The sequence below is a fragment of the Rhinoraja longicauda genome, chromosome 9 (assembly GCF_053455715.1).
Source record: "Rhinoraja longicauda isolate Sanriku21f chromosome 9, sRhiLon1.1, whole genome shotgun sequence".
Taxonomy (NCBI): Eukaryota; Metazoa; Chordata; class Chondrichthyes; order Rajiformes; family Arhynchobatidae; genus Rhinoraja; species Rhinoraja longicauda.
The window spans coordinates 46,494,531-46,515,071 of NC_135961.1; the positions used below are offsets into that span (position 1 = coordinate 46,494,531).

A 20,541-nucleotide genomic window follows, 5' to 3' on the forward strand; every position below is an offset into this window, starting at 1 on the left:
AACAACATCATATTCAGTGTGTCTTTTGTATTGCTGAGGTGTTTCATTTTGTTCCACATTACTGCAACTCTCAGTGTTGCTCACTCAGATCTGTGCAGATTGTTAACTCAAGAAAAATGTTCAGAACCCCTATTAATGTGTGTGAATGACAAATTATATAGAAGGAAGTCACTTGACTTGACATTTGCTGGACCGACATTTACCCACCTAATATTAGAGATGTGATGAAAGAAAGTAAAAATGTTGAAGTGCTTGCCTGGTCTTTTTTCTCATCTGTAAAACCTTGATCTGTTCGACATGGCCGCGGTGTGTTTGTGAAGGCCCAAATCCCTCTTGCTCAAATTCTGATCTATGAAATGTATTTTGAATGTGCACCATCATGAATGAAATGACTTGAGGAGAACAGGTTCTACTGTTGCATCCCAGGTGTAACAAGTAGTATAAACAGCTGTCGTAATAGAATAGAGTGGATGCATAGATTAGTGAACCTGGGTATTTGGTCCTACGACTAATATGTACCGATGGGTGGAGCTGATTCCTATTAGTTCAGGTGTGCAGGAAGGGAGGTGTCATCAAGTGGAAATACATCAGTGTTGTCACCAAATATATTAAGTATATTATATCTGCAATGGCAACATTTGTGTTGCTGGAAATATTTCAAAATGTTTTTTGCTGCGCAAAAATTAGTTTGCCGTGTTTTGCACATTTCAACCATGACCAGTACTCAATGTGTATAGAATGCTTGGAAAGACCTGTAGGCATGAATGGTATTGTACTAGCGAAAGGACTCTGAGCATTAAATGCATCACTTCCAGGAATTACAAATGTTGAAGAGGGTGGATCCTTGAAGTTTACTTTTAATTCTATGTGCAATGTATGATATCCATAATTCCACAACGCACACGTACCAGCTCGTGACATACCTGGCTGCAACCTAATATTTTAGCTTCAAATCGCAACGCTATGCTCTGAACCTTCATCTCATAGTCCCTTAATTCACTCACAGGTATCCAATGTTCCCCAAGTGGAGCTGGAATAATTAATGTCACGCCATCCCAAATTTGTTCAGTCTTCCTACCTTTCAAGGATGATTTGAACATCTGTTTTGCATGCCATCATTTCGCAGAGTCTAATGCATGGATTTTGAATGTCTCCCGATACCTCCTTTGAATGTCTCCCGGGCCAAAATGGCCGATCTTCATCCGAAAACTAATAATCACCAGTAGTTTGCAGTGGTGGAAGCCATTCTGTAACAATTAACTGGGGGAGGTTTGATCATCGCATTGTGGTCAGACTCCCTCCTACCCTCCATGCTTAGCCATCAAAGACCATATGCTGACCCTTGAACAATGCCATTTGCTCCACTAATTTTTCCTATGATTTATTCTCCACAAAATCCTATAAATATACCACAGATTCTACACCCGATGTACACTTAGGGCAATTTACCACTCCCAGTTAATCTACCAACCCTTATGTCTTTGATATGTGGAGGAAATCGGAGTACCCGGAGGAGGCCAATGAGATCACAGGGGGAACGTGCAAATTCCACACGGACAGCACAGGAGGTCAGGATTGAATCTGAGTCACTGGAGCTGTGAGGCAGCGGCTCTACCTGATGCGCTACTATACCACCCTCCTCTGTTACAAATGCACGTTGTTGCCAGAGAGTCACTGAACATCATTTGGAAGTGGGAATTCTTGCTGTTTTCTTCTTCATCTCCTCATCTGGAAACATGGAAGGCAATTATAAAGGGTGGTTTCTGCTAATGGCTTTAGTGCGATCAGTTAACCTGGCACATCCTGGGAGTTGACCATATCTTTGATCTTGGGTCAGTAGCAACTTCTTTCTACAGCTGAACCATTTAACCTTGGCCTGATTAAAAGTAACCGCCTGACAACAATGGGCCTCCTGATCGGGGCCACCTGTTCCACTGCTTGTTTGCGGTCGGCAACAGAAATATGACTCTTTGGCCTCTGAAGTGCTGAGGGGAGGGTTTGGCTCAACTTCTCCATCACCCATCATGGCATGTATTGCAAGAATGCACTGGCCCTGAAAGGAAGAAAATGCTGGAAACTAGATGACAGAATATGTATTTCTATTTTTAGTAGGTCATTTAAACTGTAACAAATTCAATCCTTCCAGCTGTATCTAAAAATATGCATAATCTTTGAGATCAGTTTACTCAAACTCCATTTATTTTATAAACATTGGTAAAAGATAACACTGTATGTTCCTGCATGGACTTATTGTGTAGAGTCCTTGGAAAAGTGTTACTAGGAATTATTTTCATGTTAGTTTACAATGCACTATCCACCAGGAAATGAGAAGTCAAACTTGGTTGTGATAATTGAGCCTTATAGCTGCATAGTTTGTTTCATAGGTAGACATAATTGTGCTCAGACTAATTTAAAGACATGCCACTGGTTCTGGCTGAATGATCCAGATTAGATTCTGCATTGTTTTAACTTCACGCTAATTCCTGTTTGTGTAATGGAACGAACAGGATCTGTTAGTGCTCTGTGGGAGATGTAGATTGTATCACAATTTAAAATTGTATTCTGTGGAGTGGCTACACTGGAACTCTGCCTGATTTAAATGCAAAAACGAAGCAAAGCTGAAGCAAAGCATGAAATCACGAGGACAGATGGATGAGATTAGAATTACTTCAATCGGTTTAAAATTATGAAGAGGTGGAACAGATTAAATAGAAACAGACATTCCTGTTGTAACCTGCAATTTGACTATTTACTTATCCAGCTAAACCTCATGTTTACTAGATGTTTAAAGTGATGAGTGGAGGTTGATGATCCATGTTGGGAGACATGGGTTCGAGATATGAATGTATGGGGTTTAAGAGTAAGGTGTGGAATGTTTTGCTGAAGTTAATCATTGAGGCAGAGACTATATCAATGTTTAATAGTAGGTTCGGCAAATTGGCTGAAGGAAGGTAGATAAAAGAATGGCAAGGCTGTGGAATGGATTTTGAGAAATAACCATTGGGGCAAAGATTACATCAACATTGACAATTAAGTAGTTTAAGGTGATAAAAGGAAAGGATTATGATGAATGAGTGGAGACCTGGAGTGAGTGGAGACACTTGTGAGAATACCAGTTTCTGCCTATGTTTATTCAGATTATTCAGCCTCTCCTTATAACTCAATCCTCCAAACCTGGTAAGACCCTTGATCACTACTGTGCTGGGCATTAAACTTTAGACATTAGAGATACTTTAGAGAAGAGATACAGCGTGGAATAGGACCTTCGGCTCACCAAATCTGCACTGACCAGCAATCAACCGTACACTAGCAATGTACTACACACCAGGGACAATTTACAATTTTTACTGAAGCTAAATTAAGGAAACTGGAGCACGCGGAGAAAACCCACGTGGTCACAGGGAGAACATACAAACTCCGTACAGACAGCACCCGTAGGTCAGGATTGAACCTAGGTCTCCATCAGGAAGACAGCAACTTTACTGCTGCGCCACAGTGCCACCATAACCTGTACCAATAGGTCAATAACCGAGCCTCTTCCAATTAGTCCAGTAACAGCATTACATCAAAGTATCCTAGAATAGAGGAATTGTATCAGGAAGGGATGTGGGGAAAGGAGGCTCAATGGAATATTCTAGGATTTGAAATTACTATTATTTGTAATGGACATTAATGTTAAGACACCGAAACACAGTATAACCTAATGCTTTTATAGTGCAAACATCAGTAGAATTGAATTCTGCATGAATTGAATACGTCAGTAGAATTGAAGGTGACAGGTATTACAGTTTGAGTTGAAGTGAAAAAAGGCTTAGATTTTTATCTCCCATTGACATCCTAAAAAGCCTTAAAAGGGAATGTTAAAGTTGTTATTAGAATTGTTTTAATATCGGAAAGTAAGGAGCCAAATTACACAGAGCAACTCCCACAATCATCACTGTTTTGATAATCTGTTCTGATTCTGACAGGGATAAATGCTGGAATAAGTGATGGGTCTCCACTCTGAAGTAATGCCATGGACTCTAGTACATTCGCAGCAGCTTCATCCCTGGCGCATTGTTGGGCACACCCTCAGTACCGCAGTAGAGTTTAGTGTTCATGTACCTTCTCCCCATATCCCCTGACTCCGTTATCCTTAAGAGCTCTATCTAGCTCTCTCTTGAATGCATTCAGAGAATTGGCCTCCACTGCCTTCTGTGGCAGAGAATTCCACAAATTCACAACTCTCTGGGTGAAAAAGTTTCTTCTCACCTCAGTTTTAAATGGCCTCCCCTTTATTCTTAGACTGTGGCCCCTTGTTCTGGACTCCCCCAACATTGGGAACATTTTTCCTGCATCTAACTTGTCCAGTCCTTTTATAATTTTATATGTCTCTATAAGATCCCCTCTCATCCTTCTTAAACTCCAGCGAATATAAGCCCAGTCTTTCCAAACTTTCCTCATATGACAGTCCCTCCATCCCAGGGATTAACCTCGTGAACCTACGCTGCACTGCTTCAATAGCAAGGACGTCCTTCCTCAAATTAGGAGACCAAATCTGCACACAATACTCCAGATGTGGTCTCACCAGGGCCCTGTACAACTGCAGAAGGATCTCTTTGCAGAAGGATATATTCAAATCCTCTCGTTACGAAGACCAACATTTATTTACTGCCTGTTGTACCTGCACGCTTACTTTCAGTGACTGGTGTACAAGGACACCGAGATCTTGTTGCACTTCCCCATTACCTAATCTGACACCATTAAGATAATAATCTGCCTCCTTGTTTTTGCCGCCAAAGTAGACAACCTCACATTTCTTTACATTATACTGCATCTGCCATGCATCTGCCCACTCTCTCAACCTGTCCAAGTCACCTAGCAACCTCCTAACATCCTCTTCGCAGTTCACACTGCCACCCAGCTTTGTGTCATCCCAAACTTGCCAGTGTTACTTCTAATTCCATCATCCAAATCATTAGTATATATTGTAAATAGTTGCGGCCCCAGCACCGAGCCTTGCGGCACTCCACTCGCCACTGCTTGCCATTCTGAAAAAGACCCGTTTATTCCTACTCTTTCTTCCTGTCTGCCAACCAATTCTCTATCCGTATCAATACCTTACCCCCAATGCCATGTGCTCTAACTTTGCTCACCAACCTTCTGTGAGGGACCTTATCATAGGCTTTCTGAAAGTCTAGATACACAACATCCACTGGCTCCCCTTCATCCATTTTACTTGTCACATTGTCAAAAAATTCCAGAAGATTAGTCAAGCAGGATTTCCCCTTCATAAATCCATGCTGACTTGGACCAATCCTTTTACTGCAATCCAAATGCGCCGTTATTACCTCTTTAATAATTGACTCCAGCATCTTCCTCACCACGGATGTCAGGCTAACTGGTCTATAATTCCCCGTGTTCTCACTTGCTCCTTTCTTGAAAAGTGGTATAACCTTAGCTACCCTCCAATCCACAGGAACTGATCCTGAATCTATTGAACATTGGAAAACGATCACCAATATGTCCACAATTTCTTGAGCCACCTCCTTGAGTACCCTGGGATGCAGACCATCAGGGCCTGGGATTTATCAGCCTTCTGTCCCATCAGTCTACCCAATACTATTTTGCGTCTAATGCAAATTTCTTTCAGTTCCTCTGTGCCTCTTGATCCTCTGTCCTCTAGTACATCTGGGAGATTGTTTGTGTCTTCCTTAGGGAAGCCAGATCCAAAGTACCTGTTCAACTCTTCCACCATTTCCTTGTTACCCATAATAATTTCACCCATTTCTGCCTTCAAGGGACCCACATTTGTCTTTACTAATCTTTTTCTCTTAACATACCTAAAGAAGCTTTTACTGTCCTTCTTTATATTCTTGGTCAGCTTCGCTTCATACCTCATCTTTTCAGCCCGTATTGCCCTTTTTGCTTTATACTTAAATTTTAAAATTTATGTATAAAGTATTGTGCATTGAACAGACAATTAGTCAGCTTCTACACTTTATGAGCAATGTTTTAATACCAATGGTGAAATATGAAGGAAACCTAGGAAGTTTAGTAAACTTCCTACCCAACATTTGTAACCAAAAACTAAGCCTCAGATCGTAAGGTTAACAGAATGATGAACTTTAAGTGACTTGTAGTATATTCTACTGGCAACGGCATTCACTATTTTAAAGCCCACTTGGTGTGTACATGTGCACATGCTGGCAGGTGCCTTTGTGTGCCCAGATCAGTGTGTGATTGTTAATGTCCATGCAGCAGAGCCTGGTCTCTTCCACTTCATCTTCCACTCACTTGCACTGGCTGAAGGCCTTGCTCCATAAAGCCATGTGGTAATTGACCAGCCTTTACTGCCTCTCCTTAACTGTTTCTGTGTGTCTGAGAAGGCCATTTCAAAGGGCAGCTGTGATTCAACTACACCTGACAGTTCCTGACCAAGTCAATGCAGACAAGATCCTTCCTTAAAGGAGACTACTGGACCAAAAAGTAGAAACGGAAAATCCTGAAAGTAGTTATCAGAAAACAGCTTCAGTCATAGAGAGATGCAGCATGGAAACGGGCTCTTTGGCCCACCGAGCCCACAACGACCATTTGGCCCACAGCGACCATTTGGCCCACCGAGCCCACAGCGACCATTTGGCCCACCGAGCCTACAGCGACCATTTGGCCCACCAAGCCCACAGCGACCATTTGGCCCACCGAGCCCACAGCGACCATTTGGCCCACCGAGCCCACAGCGACCATTTGGCCCACCGAGCCCACAGCGACCATTTGGCCCACCGAGCCCACAGCGACCATTTGGCCCACCGAGCCCACAGTGACCATTTGGCCCACCGAGCCCACAGCGACCCTTTGGCCCACAGCGACCACCAAGCATCCGTTCACGCTCATCTCACATTCTCCACACATTCTCATCAATTACCCCAGATTCTACGGACAAATTCACCTACATATTGGGAACAATTTGCCGACCAGCTCATAGAAACATAGAAACATAGAAACATAGAAAATAGGTGCAGGAGTAGGCCATTCGGCCCTTCGAGCCTGCACCGCCATTCAAAACGATCATGGCTGATCATCCAGCTCAGTAGCCTGTACCTGCCTTCTCTCCATACCCCCTGATCCCTTTAGCAAAAAGGGCCACATCTAACTCCCTCTTAAATATAGCCAATGAACTGGCCTCAACTACCTTCTGTGGCAGAGAATTCCACAGACTCACCACTCTCTGGAATGTGGGTGGAAACTGAAGCACCCAAAGAAAAACCAAGGGAAGGCAAGCATTTGCATACAGGCAGCTCTCGAGGTCAGAATTTAATCTGGTCTCTGGCACTGTGAGGCAACGGCTCTACCAGCGATACCACTGTGTTATCCAACCAGTAGTTAATGCTCACAACTGAAGATTACATAATGTGCAGGAAAGAGAACTGCAGATGCTGGTTTAAATCAAAGGTAGACACAAAATGCTGGAGTAACTCACTGAAGAAGGGTCTCGACCCAAAACGTCACCCATTCCTTCTCTCCAGAGATGCTGCCTGTCCCAATGAGTTACTCCAGCATTTTGTGTCCACCTGCTGATTACATAAATTATATTAAATTAGTTTCAGAATATTATTTAGTTAGGTGGCACCTTAGCAGCTTAAAATTGTATCTCCAAATCATTTGCAAGTCACAGAACAATAAAATGGTTATATGACTATGATACTACTGTGCCCATAGAGATAGGCTTAAACATAAGAGTTACTAGTCTAAGAAGCTAAGCTTTTCGTTTGTTGCTGATGATTAAACCTCACTGACACAAACACAACTGCTTTCTACTCCAGAAGCTAGAGGTTTGGAGGCAATCTGCAACAAATAATTCATTATCTGTATAAATAGCCACAAAAATCTAAAACATCTGATAGATATCTGATGTAATTTGGTCACAGTGCATTCGTGCAGCTTGGATCAGTGGAGTCATTATGATAGGTTGGCTAATATCCTGTGACTCGGGAGCAATGATCTCCGCAATTTAATATTCTCTCTGGTATCCTTATGAACACATGCCTTTCAGTTTAGGTTCACTGATTTTTATTTGGTGTTGTGATAAAAGTAAATAAAGGGTTTATTGAGTCAGGCGCCACTGTTTATTACATGAGCCTTTAATAGCTATACTTTGGATTTGAGATGTCTGTTTGCAAGTGGGGCATTCCTGAAATTCTTCACCTAAGACTGGAGGGTAATTTGCTCAAAACCTGGAGTAGGTGATTGGGGGTGGGTGATTAACTGCCTGGCCAGACACAGAGAGATTATAGTTTGTGTTCCTGATCCTTCACCAGCGATCAAGTGAAAAATGCACATGGGACTCTCATCAGGGCAGGTTGGGAAATCACTGTGATACCTTTTCTCACATGTGAATAATGCCCTATGGTCCACATCTGGTGTTTGCAGGCGAAAACATAGATCTCTGGAATAAGGGAACTGAAAACTGTTCATCTTCCACTGTAGTTATTGTGTCAGTTAACACATCCATCAATGAAAATTCGAGGGAGATAGTCTGAACCCAGCTGTGGGAATGACAGATAAGTTCAGTGCATGAGCGATAGGGAGTTCATTGCTCAAACCCACCGAGTCTAAACAGTTTGCCGATTAATTTTTTTTTTTTCAGAATTGAGGATGTTCAGAAATAGCACAAACTTCTGTTTGATTTTCCTGAAGTTTTTGTTATTACCTGAGCAGGGAGGAATAACTTCATATAATTTAATAACACTCAAAACTCTTGGAGGAATGGTGCATGTGTGTGTGTGTGTTTGTGTGTATATGCGCACACAGGCCTGTGTGCTGTATGCCTTTGTGCAAGAAGGAACTGCAGATGCTGGTTTAAGCTGAAGATAGACCCAAAAAGCTGGAATCTGAAGGGTCTCGACCTGAAACATCACTCATTCCTTCTCTCCAGAGATGCTGCCTGTCCCGCTGAGTTACTCCAGCATTTTGTGTCTGTCTTCTGCTGTATGCCTATGCTACTTATTGATGAGGGAACAGGAACAGGAACACTTATCACATTTCCTTCTACAGAAAAAAGGAGAGCAATCAGCCCATCTAGTCTCTGCCATCTTTCATTTTAACACTCTTTCTTCTTACGCCCCCTTACGCTGACCATGGGTGATGCATCCTAGTTGGCTGCTTCCTCCACACTTCGGCTAGAGCAGCGTCGTTTGTGGCTGAAGAGACCAATGCGGGAGTGACAGTCTCTGTCGTAAAGGTCACATTTGTGTGTGGTCTCTGGTCTGTTGAAGTTGCTGCGCTCCTTTCTGCGTGCCCCCTTGTCTGCTGCTGTGTTCATCAGTTTCTCTTCCCCCGTTTTGAGATGTTGGTTCAAGGTACCTCTCCACCTCTTACGGTCAGCTGCAAGGCTCTCCCAGGACTCCATATCGATGTTGAGCGCTTTCAAATCTCATTTTAATGCTAAATCATTTTAACATTACCAATTTCAATTCTCATTTATTTCCCTTCAACCTGTTCTCTCTCACACTCCCATTAACTCCCGATTCTCCTACCACCCATCAATGCTGGGGGTAATTGGCAGTGGCCAATTAACTTACCAACTAGCATGTCTTTGGAATGTGGGAGGAATCTAGAGCACCCAGGCACACGGCTAGTCACACGGCACCAGAGGTCAGGTCTGAAGACGGGTCACTGGAGCAGTGACACAGCTGCACTCCATGCAGTGTCAGTGTGCTGCCCATTGCATGATCATATTAGGAAGAACATACTGAACATAATCTTTAACTGTAAATCCTTTTGGTTCTGAAAGCCATTCTGATCGCCTTTACACCCTGCATTTGGTCATTGTGAGATGATTAGGAAATATCCCTATTGTTCCTCAGTCAGACTTATTATGTCTGTGCTTTTCTACAACCCCTGTGAATTCCATTCTTTTTACCTAACCTGCTGTGACGTTTTTCACTAATTAGTTGGGCAGGTGTAGTTCCAGACTCCGGATGGCTATGTTTATACATGCTGTCTTTTTCCGGTTCATAAAAATCCATGTTAAATTAAATTGCTCAAACAACAGAACAACTTCTCAGTAAGCAGCTTACTGAAAGATGAATCCAGATTTGTTCTGTTAAAAAGTACAGGGAGAACCATCTTATTTTTCAGTTTTCTGTTGAGTTGGTATGTGAAATGCTTGATTTTATTGGAAGAAATATATCTGCACTTGCTTTATTGCATGTGCAATTGTGAAAATTAATTACGCTGTGTGTATGTGCATGTGGTGGGGGTGCACTTTTGACAATCTGACTATGTATAAAACTGTGTGACTGCATGGGTGTTTTAACTGTTTCAATTTTCCTTACAACATAGAGGAGGTCCATTCAGTCAACTGAGTCTATTGCTGGCTCACAAGGCAATCCCATTCTCTGTATTTATTTTCCCTATAACCCTTTACAATACAATACAATACAATATATCTTTATTGTCATTGTACAGGGGTACAACGAGATTGGAAATGCGCCTTCCATACGATGCAATAAATTAATTAGCTAATCAGTATAAATTTATACAACCCAGTGAAACAAAATTAGAAACAGTTTTAAAACATTGTAAAGCTCAAGTAGGTCTGTGCCGGTTCACTGTGCCGGTTCTCCCCATTCCCATCAATTCTACCATCCACCTGCATTAAGGTCAATTTTATATTAGTCAATTAAGTTGTCAACCCAATGTCTTTGGCACATTGGAAGAAACTGGAGCATCTGGAGGGAACCCATGTGGTCACATGCAAACAGCGCACAGTCAGTGCCAGAGATTAAGATTGAACCTGGGTCACTGGAAGGGCAAAGCAGCAGCTCTACTAGCTGTCTTGTGTTGTTAACCCTAACGTTGTGTGTGATTGTTCAGATTTTTAAAATCTTTGAAGTGGGTTACTGATTCTTGGTCCAGTGAAAAGGATTATTTTCTTTTCAAGTTTCACTGTTTGGTTTAAAAAAAAACACAAACTCAGCGAGCCAGGCAGCATCTCTGGAAGACATGGATGGGTGAAGTTTCACCCTTCTTCAGACTGGACAGTTCACTGTTTGGTTTGAGCAAATGTGGGTGCATGCATTAAAACATTGATTTTTCTTTTGAAATTATTTTGTATTTTATTTTTGGATTCCTCCTAAAACTTGAAAGACCTGTCAGTCGGCATTGAAAAGTAAACTTTCACGAGGGATCCCATTGACACCATGCCGTTTAAATGTTAAACTTTGAAGCTCTTTACAACCCAACCCCACCCTAAATTTCCTGGAGATGTTGATTTGCATGAATCCATGTATTCGATTAGTACATGGGTACTTGTGCAGTCTAAACACATGTAGTTAGTAAAGCTCCTTAGATTAATTGCTTAAGCCTAGCCATGAAGTAAATGAATTATCGGATGTCACCTTCTTTAACAAAACCTCTTGTTGTCAGTATTTATTATTAAAACGCAAATATGCAAAGGTCAATAGCAAATTAAAGTTTAAAAAGGTGCAAATGCTGTAAATCTGAAATTAAAAAAAATTAATGCTGGAAAACCTCAACAAGTCAGAAAAAGAAACAGTTAACGTTTCATGTTGAAGACTTGTCGTCTGAACTGAGGAAGAGAAAAATAAATTAGTGTAAGTAGCAGAGAAGGTAAGTGCTGAGGGTAGATCGAGCCAAAGAAATGTCTAGAATGGGGTGAAGTTATATTGTGATTAAGTGGGCAGTTGGGTTCCTCTTATAAAATAAGTGTTGGTTATTAGTTTTCCTCTGAGAATTATATATCTTTTGTAACTTTTAAAGTATGCACATAACTTGTGGTGTAAATCCCTTGCTCATACGAATTGTACCAAATAAAAACTAACACGAGAGAAAGTAAATTGGGGACGTTTCTGCAGCAGTTTTCAGTTTAATGTGTACTTGGGGACAATGCATTCTGTAAGAAATGTTTTGTTTTAGTTATTATGCAACTATTGTTTGCTTTCTGTGATTTCCATTTATATGACATCATTATTACTATAAAACATCACAAAACTCTCCATGAGAGCACTCCGAAAGTCTCATAAGGAGATATTATGAGAGATGACCAGAAATTTGGTCAAAAAGATAGGGCTTAGGTTAGTATTTTAGATTTAGATTTAGATTTAGAGATACAGCGCGGAAACAGCCCCTTCGGCCCACCGGGTCCGTGCTGCCCAGCGATCCCTGCACATTAACACTATCCTACACCCTAGAGACAATTTTTACATTTGCCCAGCCATATTAACCTACATACCTGTACATTTTTGGAGTGAGGGAGGAAACCGAAGATCCAACTGCCCACGTAAAGGGGGCGTGGCTGCGTTCTGCAGCTGCGGCTCACCGGCAGTCTCTCTGTCTTTTTTTGTTGTTTTTGTCTTTGTTATCGTTTAAATGTTTCTTTTGATTTATTTTTAACTCTGTTTATGTGGGGGGTGGTGGGGGGGTGGGGGAAACCTTTTTTTCCAATCTCCTCCTCAACGGAGATGCGACCTTTACCGTGTTGTGTCTCCGTTCGCGCTACGGCCTAACAGGAGTCGGCGGCCTCCAGCTGGGATCGACCTTGAAGACTCCGGTCGCAGGGCCTAGACTCGCCATCTCGGAGGCTTCGGCCGTGGGCCCTGCAGACCGCAACATCGGGAGTTCGCAGGTCCCTGGCTGGCGACCGGCTTTTGGGAGCTCCAGCCGTAGCAGCTTCGACCGCCCCGGAGCGCGAGGTTTGATTGACCCGCTCGCAGGCCCTTCATCGCCCTGCGTGGCCTGGCCGCGGCACTTTCCATCGCCCGGTGGGGGCTTCAAAAGTCGGGAGCCTCGATCGCCTCGTGGCACCACGGGAGAAGAATGAGGAGGAGATAAGACTTTTCTTTGCCTTCCATCACAGTGAGGGTGTGCCTGGAGCAATCACTGTGATGGCTGTTTGTGTTAAAAATTGTAATTGTGTGTCTTGTGTTCTTTATTGTCTACTGCCGGACCCTGACGTGAGAGGGCGCTGGCGCTATTTGTTCGCCGATCTCCGTCAGGACAGTTCGTTTGTTTGTTTTTATGTCTTGACTGTTTTTGTAAAGCGTCTTTGAGCATTTGGAAAAGCGCTATATAAAATAAATGTTTATTATTATTATTATATATATCTCGGAGACAACCCACGCAGGTCACGGGGAGAACGTACAAACTCCGTACAGACCGCGCCCGTAGTCAGGATCGAACCTGAGTCTCCGGCGCTGCATTTGCTGTAAGGCAGCAACTCTACCGCTGCGCCACTATGCAGCCATGAAGGAAGCATTGTAAAGGAAAAGAAAGGGTCAGGGAGTTGCAGCAGTTTTGGGAATAATTTCTAGGTATTGATGATGGGGCATTTGAAATTGGGTATACACAAGAGGTTAGGATTGGGAAATATGGAACTCTGAAGGTTGTCGCACTGGAGAAGTTACAGGAAGTTAGCCGATGCTAGAATGGAATTTGACCAGTGGATGTGAATCTTAAGTTAGGATTTGTTACATGACTGACAAGTGCAGTTTGTACAAGAGTTTGATTGCACGGTGACCAGATGGGCGGAGAATGATTACAACACAATACTCTAGCCTAATGGAGACACAAGAGATTGCAAATGCCAGAATTTTGAGCAAAATGGAAACTACTGGGGGAACTGTGGGTCAAGCAGCATCCAGTGGAGGGAAATAGACATCATTTCAGATTGAGATCCTTCTTCTGACTGATTCTTCTTGTCTAATAGTTCTGATGACATCAGAGATTATATATGATTTTTAAATCTAAAATGTTATCTTTTAAAATCTTTTTGTGCATTTGGATTTCATCTAATATTGGATAATTTCTTGACATTTACATAATTGTTTTGCCCCCACTGTAAATCCCTTTACATGTCTTAATCCTGATCTGGGCCTTGCTGTAGGATTTCTTTTATTTGATGTTCACTGGCAAAGCCCATGGCAGGAGGCAGCACCTGGGGCCGAGAAAAGTAAGTGATGTGGCAATTGGGTAAAAGTAAACTTGACTTCTTAAAAACAAGGTCGAAGGAATTAAATACTGAAGAAGTTGAAGAATTGCACATCAAAATCCTTTACTCTGTGGATTGTACCATGGCACGTTTAAGAAAATTGGAATTGGGATTATTTATCATCTGCACATCAACAAGCTGCACATATCCATACACAAAGGGCAAATTAATATCTGTTTTGCATGTTGTCCTCTATCTGAGGCAAAATAAGACAAACGCAGTCCACTAAGTCAGAAACCATTGCAAACATTCACATCTCCACAGTCAATATTTCAGAGTGGCGTGGTTTTCAGTTTTAAAAATCAAACATTTAAAATTAATTGGCAGAAGTATTATCAACATGTTTTTTCGCAAGAATAACTTTCTGCAATGACCTTGAATAGCAATTGTCTGGCCTCTACAATGCTGTGCTTTGGATAAGAATTGTGCCCATAGTGTCACCAGAGGTCTGATAAATCCGCCCACTTCATTTTACGGAGGTCAAAAATGCTTATGTTTCACTGTAACTCGTATAACAGGCACATCATTTTAATTGAGTGTGCCCACATCTCCTTAGCCTAGTCTGTTGCATGCTTTGTTTTTATTAATTAACACTAAAACATGTCATTTGGCAGGCAAGATGAGAACAGGCTGGATATGGTTCTACATTCAGTGAAGAGAACTTCATAACTTGTGGAAGGCAACTCTGGACTGGACAGACTGAATTAAACTGAAATCTTCCCACAGTCCTGTGATGAGCAGGCAGCTGTTTGGAAATAAAATGGTGCCAGAACAACGTATCGTTTCTGTGCTTCTGCCAAATAAGGAACAACTCGAAGTCATAATTGGAGTGAGTAGAATTTTTTTAATGGCTACAGAGTCTCTAACTATAGTATTTGTTGCAAATATAGACTTCAGGTGTTTTTAAATGTTATGTCATCTTAAGCTTTTAAATATTAAATTGGCGCATGATGCAATAAACTGAATAACCATTTTAGTTAAATTACTACTTGTTGGGGTCAATAAGCATAACTATTACATAATAAATGTATATCACACAAAGAACAAAAGATACAGGACCAGAACTAGGTAATGCAGCCTCTCAGGTCTACTCTGACTTTTAAGAAGATCATAACTGAACCTTAGTATCAATTACACCTTCCCTCCGTAACCCATTATTTCTTCAATAGCTTAGTTCAAAGGCAAATTTGTTGACTCTCTTCAATATGTTCAATCGCTGTGCATCCATGGTCTCCAACGGTAGAGATCTCCAAACATTTACAATTCTCTAAGTGAAGAACTGTCAATCCTAGATTGCGAATCCCTTATCTTAAAAGTATAAATCTTAGTTGCCAGGAAAAATGACTTCTGTGTGGTACCTAGTCAATGCCTTTGAAAATCTTGCACTGTTTAAGGAGTCAACAGCAGAGAATACAGCCTCAATCTGCTCAATCTCTCCCCGTAAAACTGTCTTTCATCTCAGGAATCAATCTAGTGTATCCTTGGAGTATGGCATCTAAAGAAAGTATATACTGTAAACAGTATTGCAATTATAATCTTACTTGAACTACTGCTGCAGACTTTCCATTGTTTTGGGCCCCAGCCCTTTTGCAAATCAGGACAATTTACCATTTGCCTTCTCAATTACTTAGTGTACTTTGTTTACAAGGATCCGAAATCTCTGAACATGTAATAACATGTTTAATCCCTATGGCGTAAATGCTTTGCTTGCCCATTATCCTTATTCATCTTACCCATATGTATAATACTGATAATAAATGTGATGCATCAACTAACATGAGTTCTCTCATTTTTTTTTAAATAGTTCATTATTTTATGAATACCAACCTTCTACCTCTGTGCAACAGCACTACCATCCTAACCCCAAAGTCCTCAGCAAATGTTTCATAGGCTTGTACTGATTGTATCTATGTATGGTATATCTGATCTGTTCGGATAGCAAGCAAACCAAAGCTTTTCACTGTACATGTGATAATAATAAACCGAAAGCTAAACCATATATGGCAGGGTGGGCGAGTCCAGAGAATAAGTACACAGCATAACTCAGGAAAAGGGAAGACACCTTTCGATCTGAATCTTAAAAAAAGAAATGATCTAATATGGAGGAAATAGCAACCTTAATTGATCAGTGTTAAGAACAAAAGAGATTAAGGGAAGATTTAACTGAGATAGCTATAGGAGATCTAGTCAGGAAAAACAGAAAGCAATGATTTTACCTAGCAGAGATATCTGCAACCAGGGCTTACAGATTTACATTAATTGAAAGAATTAGAAGGGAGTTGGAACTTTTTGCCTGAAAGGATGATGGGAGTAGAAATCTTCACCACATTTTCAACCCTCATCCAGAGCCATATCCTGCAGGATTCTGGACTGAGATTCGGCACGGTAGCGCAGCGGTAGAGTTGCTGCTTTACAGCGAATGCAGCGCCGGAGACTCAGGTTCGATCCTGACTACGGGTGCTGCACTGTAAGGAGTTTGTACGTTCTCCCCGTGACCTGCGTGGGTTTTCTCCGAGATGTTCGGTTTCCTCCCACACTCCAAAGACGTACAGGTATGTAGGTTAATTGGCTGGGTAAATGTAAAAATTGTCCCTAGTGGGTGTAGGATAGTGTTAATGTACGGGGATCACTGGGCTGCACGGACTTGGTGGGCCGAAAGGACCTGTTTCCGGCTGTATATATATGATATGATATGATATGAGCTGCAAAGGAGTATGAGCTGAAACGACATTTTTGGACATGATGGGCCAAATAACAACCTCCAGCACCATAAACCTCCAAGATAACAGTGTACCATTGTTATCTCTCCACTTGCATGGGCAAATCACATTCTCCTACTCACTGCCCCCCTTCCCTCATACAAAGTAAAGAATAAACGAATTCATAGAACATTTTACTTCTTAACTGCTGAATCCAAGGTCAACAGCTGTGCAAGCAGGATTACAGCAAGGGCCAACCGAACAATGCGATTTTGTTTCTTCACGCAAGTTTTCAACTCGCCAAATTTCATTGTGAAAGTTATCTTACCCTCAAAATGATATAATTGTCGTGACTTCTGGCTTAAAATTGATGTTTCACAAGTTATAGGAGTGGAATAATGTCATTCAGCCCATCAAGTCCATTCCGTCATTCAATCATGGCTGATCTGTGCCTCCTAATCCCATTTTCCTGCCTTCTCCCCATAACCCTTGACACCCATTCTACTCAAGATTGTGTCTATCTCTGTCTTAAACATATCCACTGACTTGGCCTTCATAACCCTCTTTGGCAAAGAGTTCCACAGATTAACGACCCTCTAACTAAAGAAGTTCCTCCTCACTTCCTTTCTAAAAGAGCGCCCTTTAATTCTAAGGCTATGACCTCTGGTCCTTGACACTCACACCTTTCCACATCCACTCTATCTGTGCCTTTCATTATTCTGTAAGTTTCAATGAGGTCCCCCTCAACCTTCTAAACTCTAGCAAGTAGAGGCCCAGTGCTATCAAATGCTCATCATATGCTAGCCCACTCATCCCTAGAATTATTCTTATAAAACCTTTCTGGACCCTCTCCAGACCCAGCACATCCTTATGCAGATATGGGGCCCAAATTTGCACACAGTACTCCAAATAGGGTTGCCAACTTCCTCGCTCCCAAATACGGGACAAGGTGACATCACCGCCCCGTGCCCCACGTGATCTCACCCAGCCACTCCAACTTTGGCTGCCGCCCAGGCTGGAAGGCGGGTTGCTATGCAACCCCGGGCCTATGGAACTAGACTGTCCGCAGCTAAAATGTCAGAAACCTAGAATGTTGGGACCTAAACTATCGGAACCTACAGCGTTGGATGTCTCGACAATTTAGGTCCCGACACCCTAAGTTTCTGATATTTTAGCTGTGGACAGTCCAGGTCCGGAGGCTTGGGCATCGCCTTACAGAGGTTGCGTAGGAACCTGCCTCCCGGCCTGGGCAGCCGCCATTGGTGGAGCGGGAGCATGTGGCCGCTGACTGGGTGAGGTCATGTGGGGCGCGGGGCGGTGACATCACCCTTTGTCCCTTCTTTGAGAGTGAGGAATTTGGCAACTCTACTAATACGGGACAAGGGCGGTCCCATACGGGACAAACTAATTTAGCCCAAAATAGGGGATGTCCCAGCTAATACGGGACAGTTGGCAACCCCAACTCCAAATGCGACCTGACCAGCGTCTTAAAGAGCCTCAGCATTACATCGCTGTTTTTGTATTCCAGTCCTCTTGATATAAATGCGAGCATTGAATTTGGCTTCCTTACTACTGATTCGATTTGCAAAATAACTTTTTGAGAGTGCTGCACCAGCACTCCCAAGTCTCTTTGCCCTTCCAATTTCTGGATTCTCTCTCCATTTAGAAAATAATCTACGCCTTTATTCTTATTACCAAAATGCATGACTCCGCACTTTGCTCTACTGAATTTCATCTGCCACTTCCCTGCAGAAGGACTCGGACAGGTTACGAGAGTGGGCAGAGTCCTTGCTTCCTCTACACTGCCTGCCCGTCCACCTACCTTAGCATCTGCTGCAAATGTTTATCATGTTTAAAATGTAAATCATATTTAAATTTAATAATACTATTTTAAAATTGCCCATGAAAGAGAATGATTTAGTGATTGAAATTTCCTCATTGATTAATTTCTCATATTGATAATTGTTAAAAGTCAATAAAAATGTCAATTCACAAAGGTCCAATCACAAAAAGCCATGGGCTAATCTAGCGACTCTACTTGCGTCATTTCGAAATTACTCCATGCCTCAGATTAGTTTCTTATCATATATACCAGGATGTAATGAAATTCCTTGTTCATATGAAGCTCACTGAACAAAAGTAAGAATGAATACAACAATCAGTACAATGTTGTGAGCAAAAAAGTAGAATGGTGCAGGTTTGTAGTGCAATCCAAAGTAATACAATTTTTGTTTTAAATAACGGAATAACCGAATGAGGTAGAATTAAAATTAAGGGTATGTGGCAGCACCGCAGGGAAGTGGGTGTGAGAGAGGTGATTTCAGGAGTCAGATAGCAATGAGGATGCGTGGACATCCAGGCTTTTAAGTTCTTGTATCTTCTTCCAGGAGGTAGAAGGGAGAAGGGGGAATGAGCAGGATGGCTGGCATCCTTGACAATAATTCCAGCCTCCTTGATGCATCGCACTGTGAAGATGGACTGGGTGGAAGCAAGTTGCGAGCCTATGATGGGCAGCAGTTCCTTCAAGTTCAGGTGGTATAGAGCAGAGAGTTGCCATGACTGGCTAAGATGCATCCCATCGGAATACGTTCTATCGTGCATCTGTAGAGGTTCAAGAGAATTCTTATGGACATGCTGAATCCTTTCAGACAGTAAATGCACTTTCTTCATCATTACATTAGTGTGAAGGGACCAGGTTGGGTTATTGATTATATGGATGTTCCTGTTACAGATGCTTCTTTATGCTGGGGTAGGGGTGGCTGTCTGCTATCATGGACTTCTGAGTGCCGGATCTTTACAAGCAGGTCAATAGAGAAAATGGAAGGCTATTCAGCTATAGATTTGAAGAAGTAGGAGAAGCCAAACTCTGACAACCTTTCCAGTAAAATTTAATGTCACAGCTATCTGTTGACTACAAGAGTTTGAGCATTCTTCTGAAACTCTCAGCCTCGTGCAAAAAATATTACAATGTTTTTCAAAGAATTTGGCAGATGAATGAATGTAAGCTGGTCACAATCAGAACCAATCTTTTTGAACTGATTATCTTAGTACCAGATCAATTTCATGTCTTCTTTCCAATTACACTCCATCAACGCAGGGCATCCTATTCTGATTTACACAATATCAGATTAGTTATTGAGATCCTAGTCATAGAGTGATAGTGTGGAAACAAGCCCTTCGGCCCAACTTGCCCACACTGGCCAACATATCCCAGCGACACTTGTCCCACCTGCCCGCGTTGGTCCATATCCAAACCTGTCCTATCCATGTACCTGTCTAACTGTTTTTTAAATATTGGGATAGTCCCAGCCTTAACTACCTTCTCTGGCAGCTTATTCCATACACCTACCACTCTTTGTGTGCAAAGGTTACCCCTCCGATTTCTATTAAATCTTTTCCCCTTCACCTTAAACCTATGTCCTGTGGTCCTCGATTCACCTACTCTGGGCACGAGATTCTGTGCATCTACCTGATCTATTCCTCTCATGATTTTATACACCTCAATAAGATCACCCCTCATCCTCCTGCGCTCCAAGGAATAGAGTCCCAGCCTGTCCCTATAGCTCAGACCATCTAGCCCTGACAAAATCCTTGTAAATCTTCTCTGTACCCTTTCCAGCTTGACAACATCTTTCCTAAAACATGGTGCCCAGAACTGAACACAATACTCTAAATCTGGCCTCACTAACATCTTATACAACTGCAACAAGACCTCCCAACTTCTATACTTAAAAACTAGTCAATATCTAGATTGCAGAAGAAAGCTGCTTGAGGAAAAAGCATTTCAGAAAACAACCTTGAGTTTAGGCAGAAAATGGCTACCAGCATTTGTATTGGTCATAAGGTCATAAG

General features: G+C 42.1%; 1 protein-coding gene across 2 annotated transcripts in view; it reads left to right on the forward strand.

Annotated features, from left to right (window-relative positions):
• The window catches only part of LOC144596703 (FERM domain-containing protein 6), a 77,529-nt gene that overhangs the window by 8,113 nt on the left and 48,875 nt on the right, over positions 1-20,541 (forward strand). Inside the window, exon 2 of one of the 2 annotated variants that reach the window (XM_078405389.1) lies at positions 14,605-14,819. In XM_078405389.1, coding sequence (XP_078261515.1) covers positions 14,724-14,819 — 96 coding nt within the window. In that variant the 5' untranslated portion in view covers positions 14,605-14,723. Of the gene's footprint in view, positions 1-14,604; positions 14,820-19,329; positions 19,341-20,541 lie in introns of those variants that run through there. The other variant, XM_078405390.1, reaches the window with a different exon arrangement.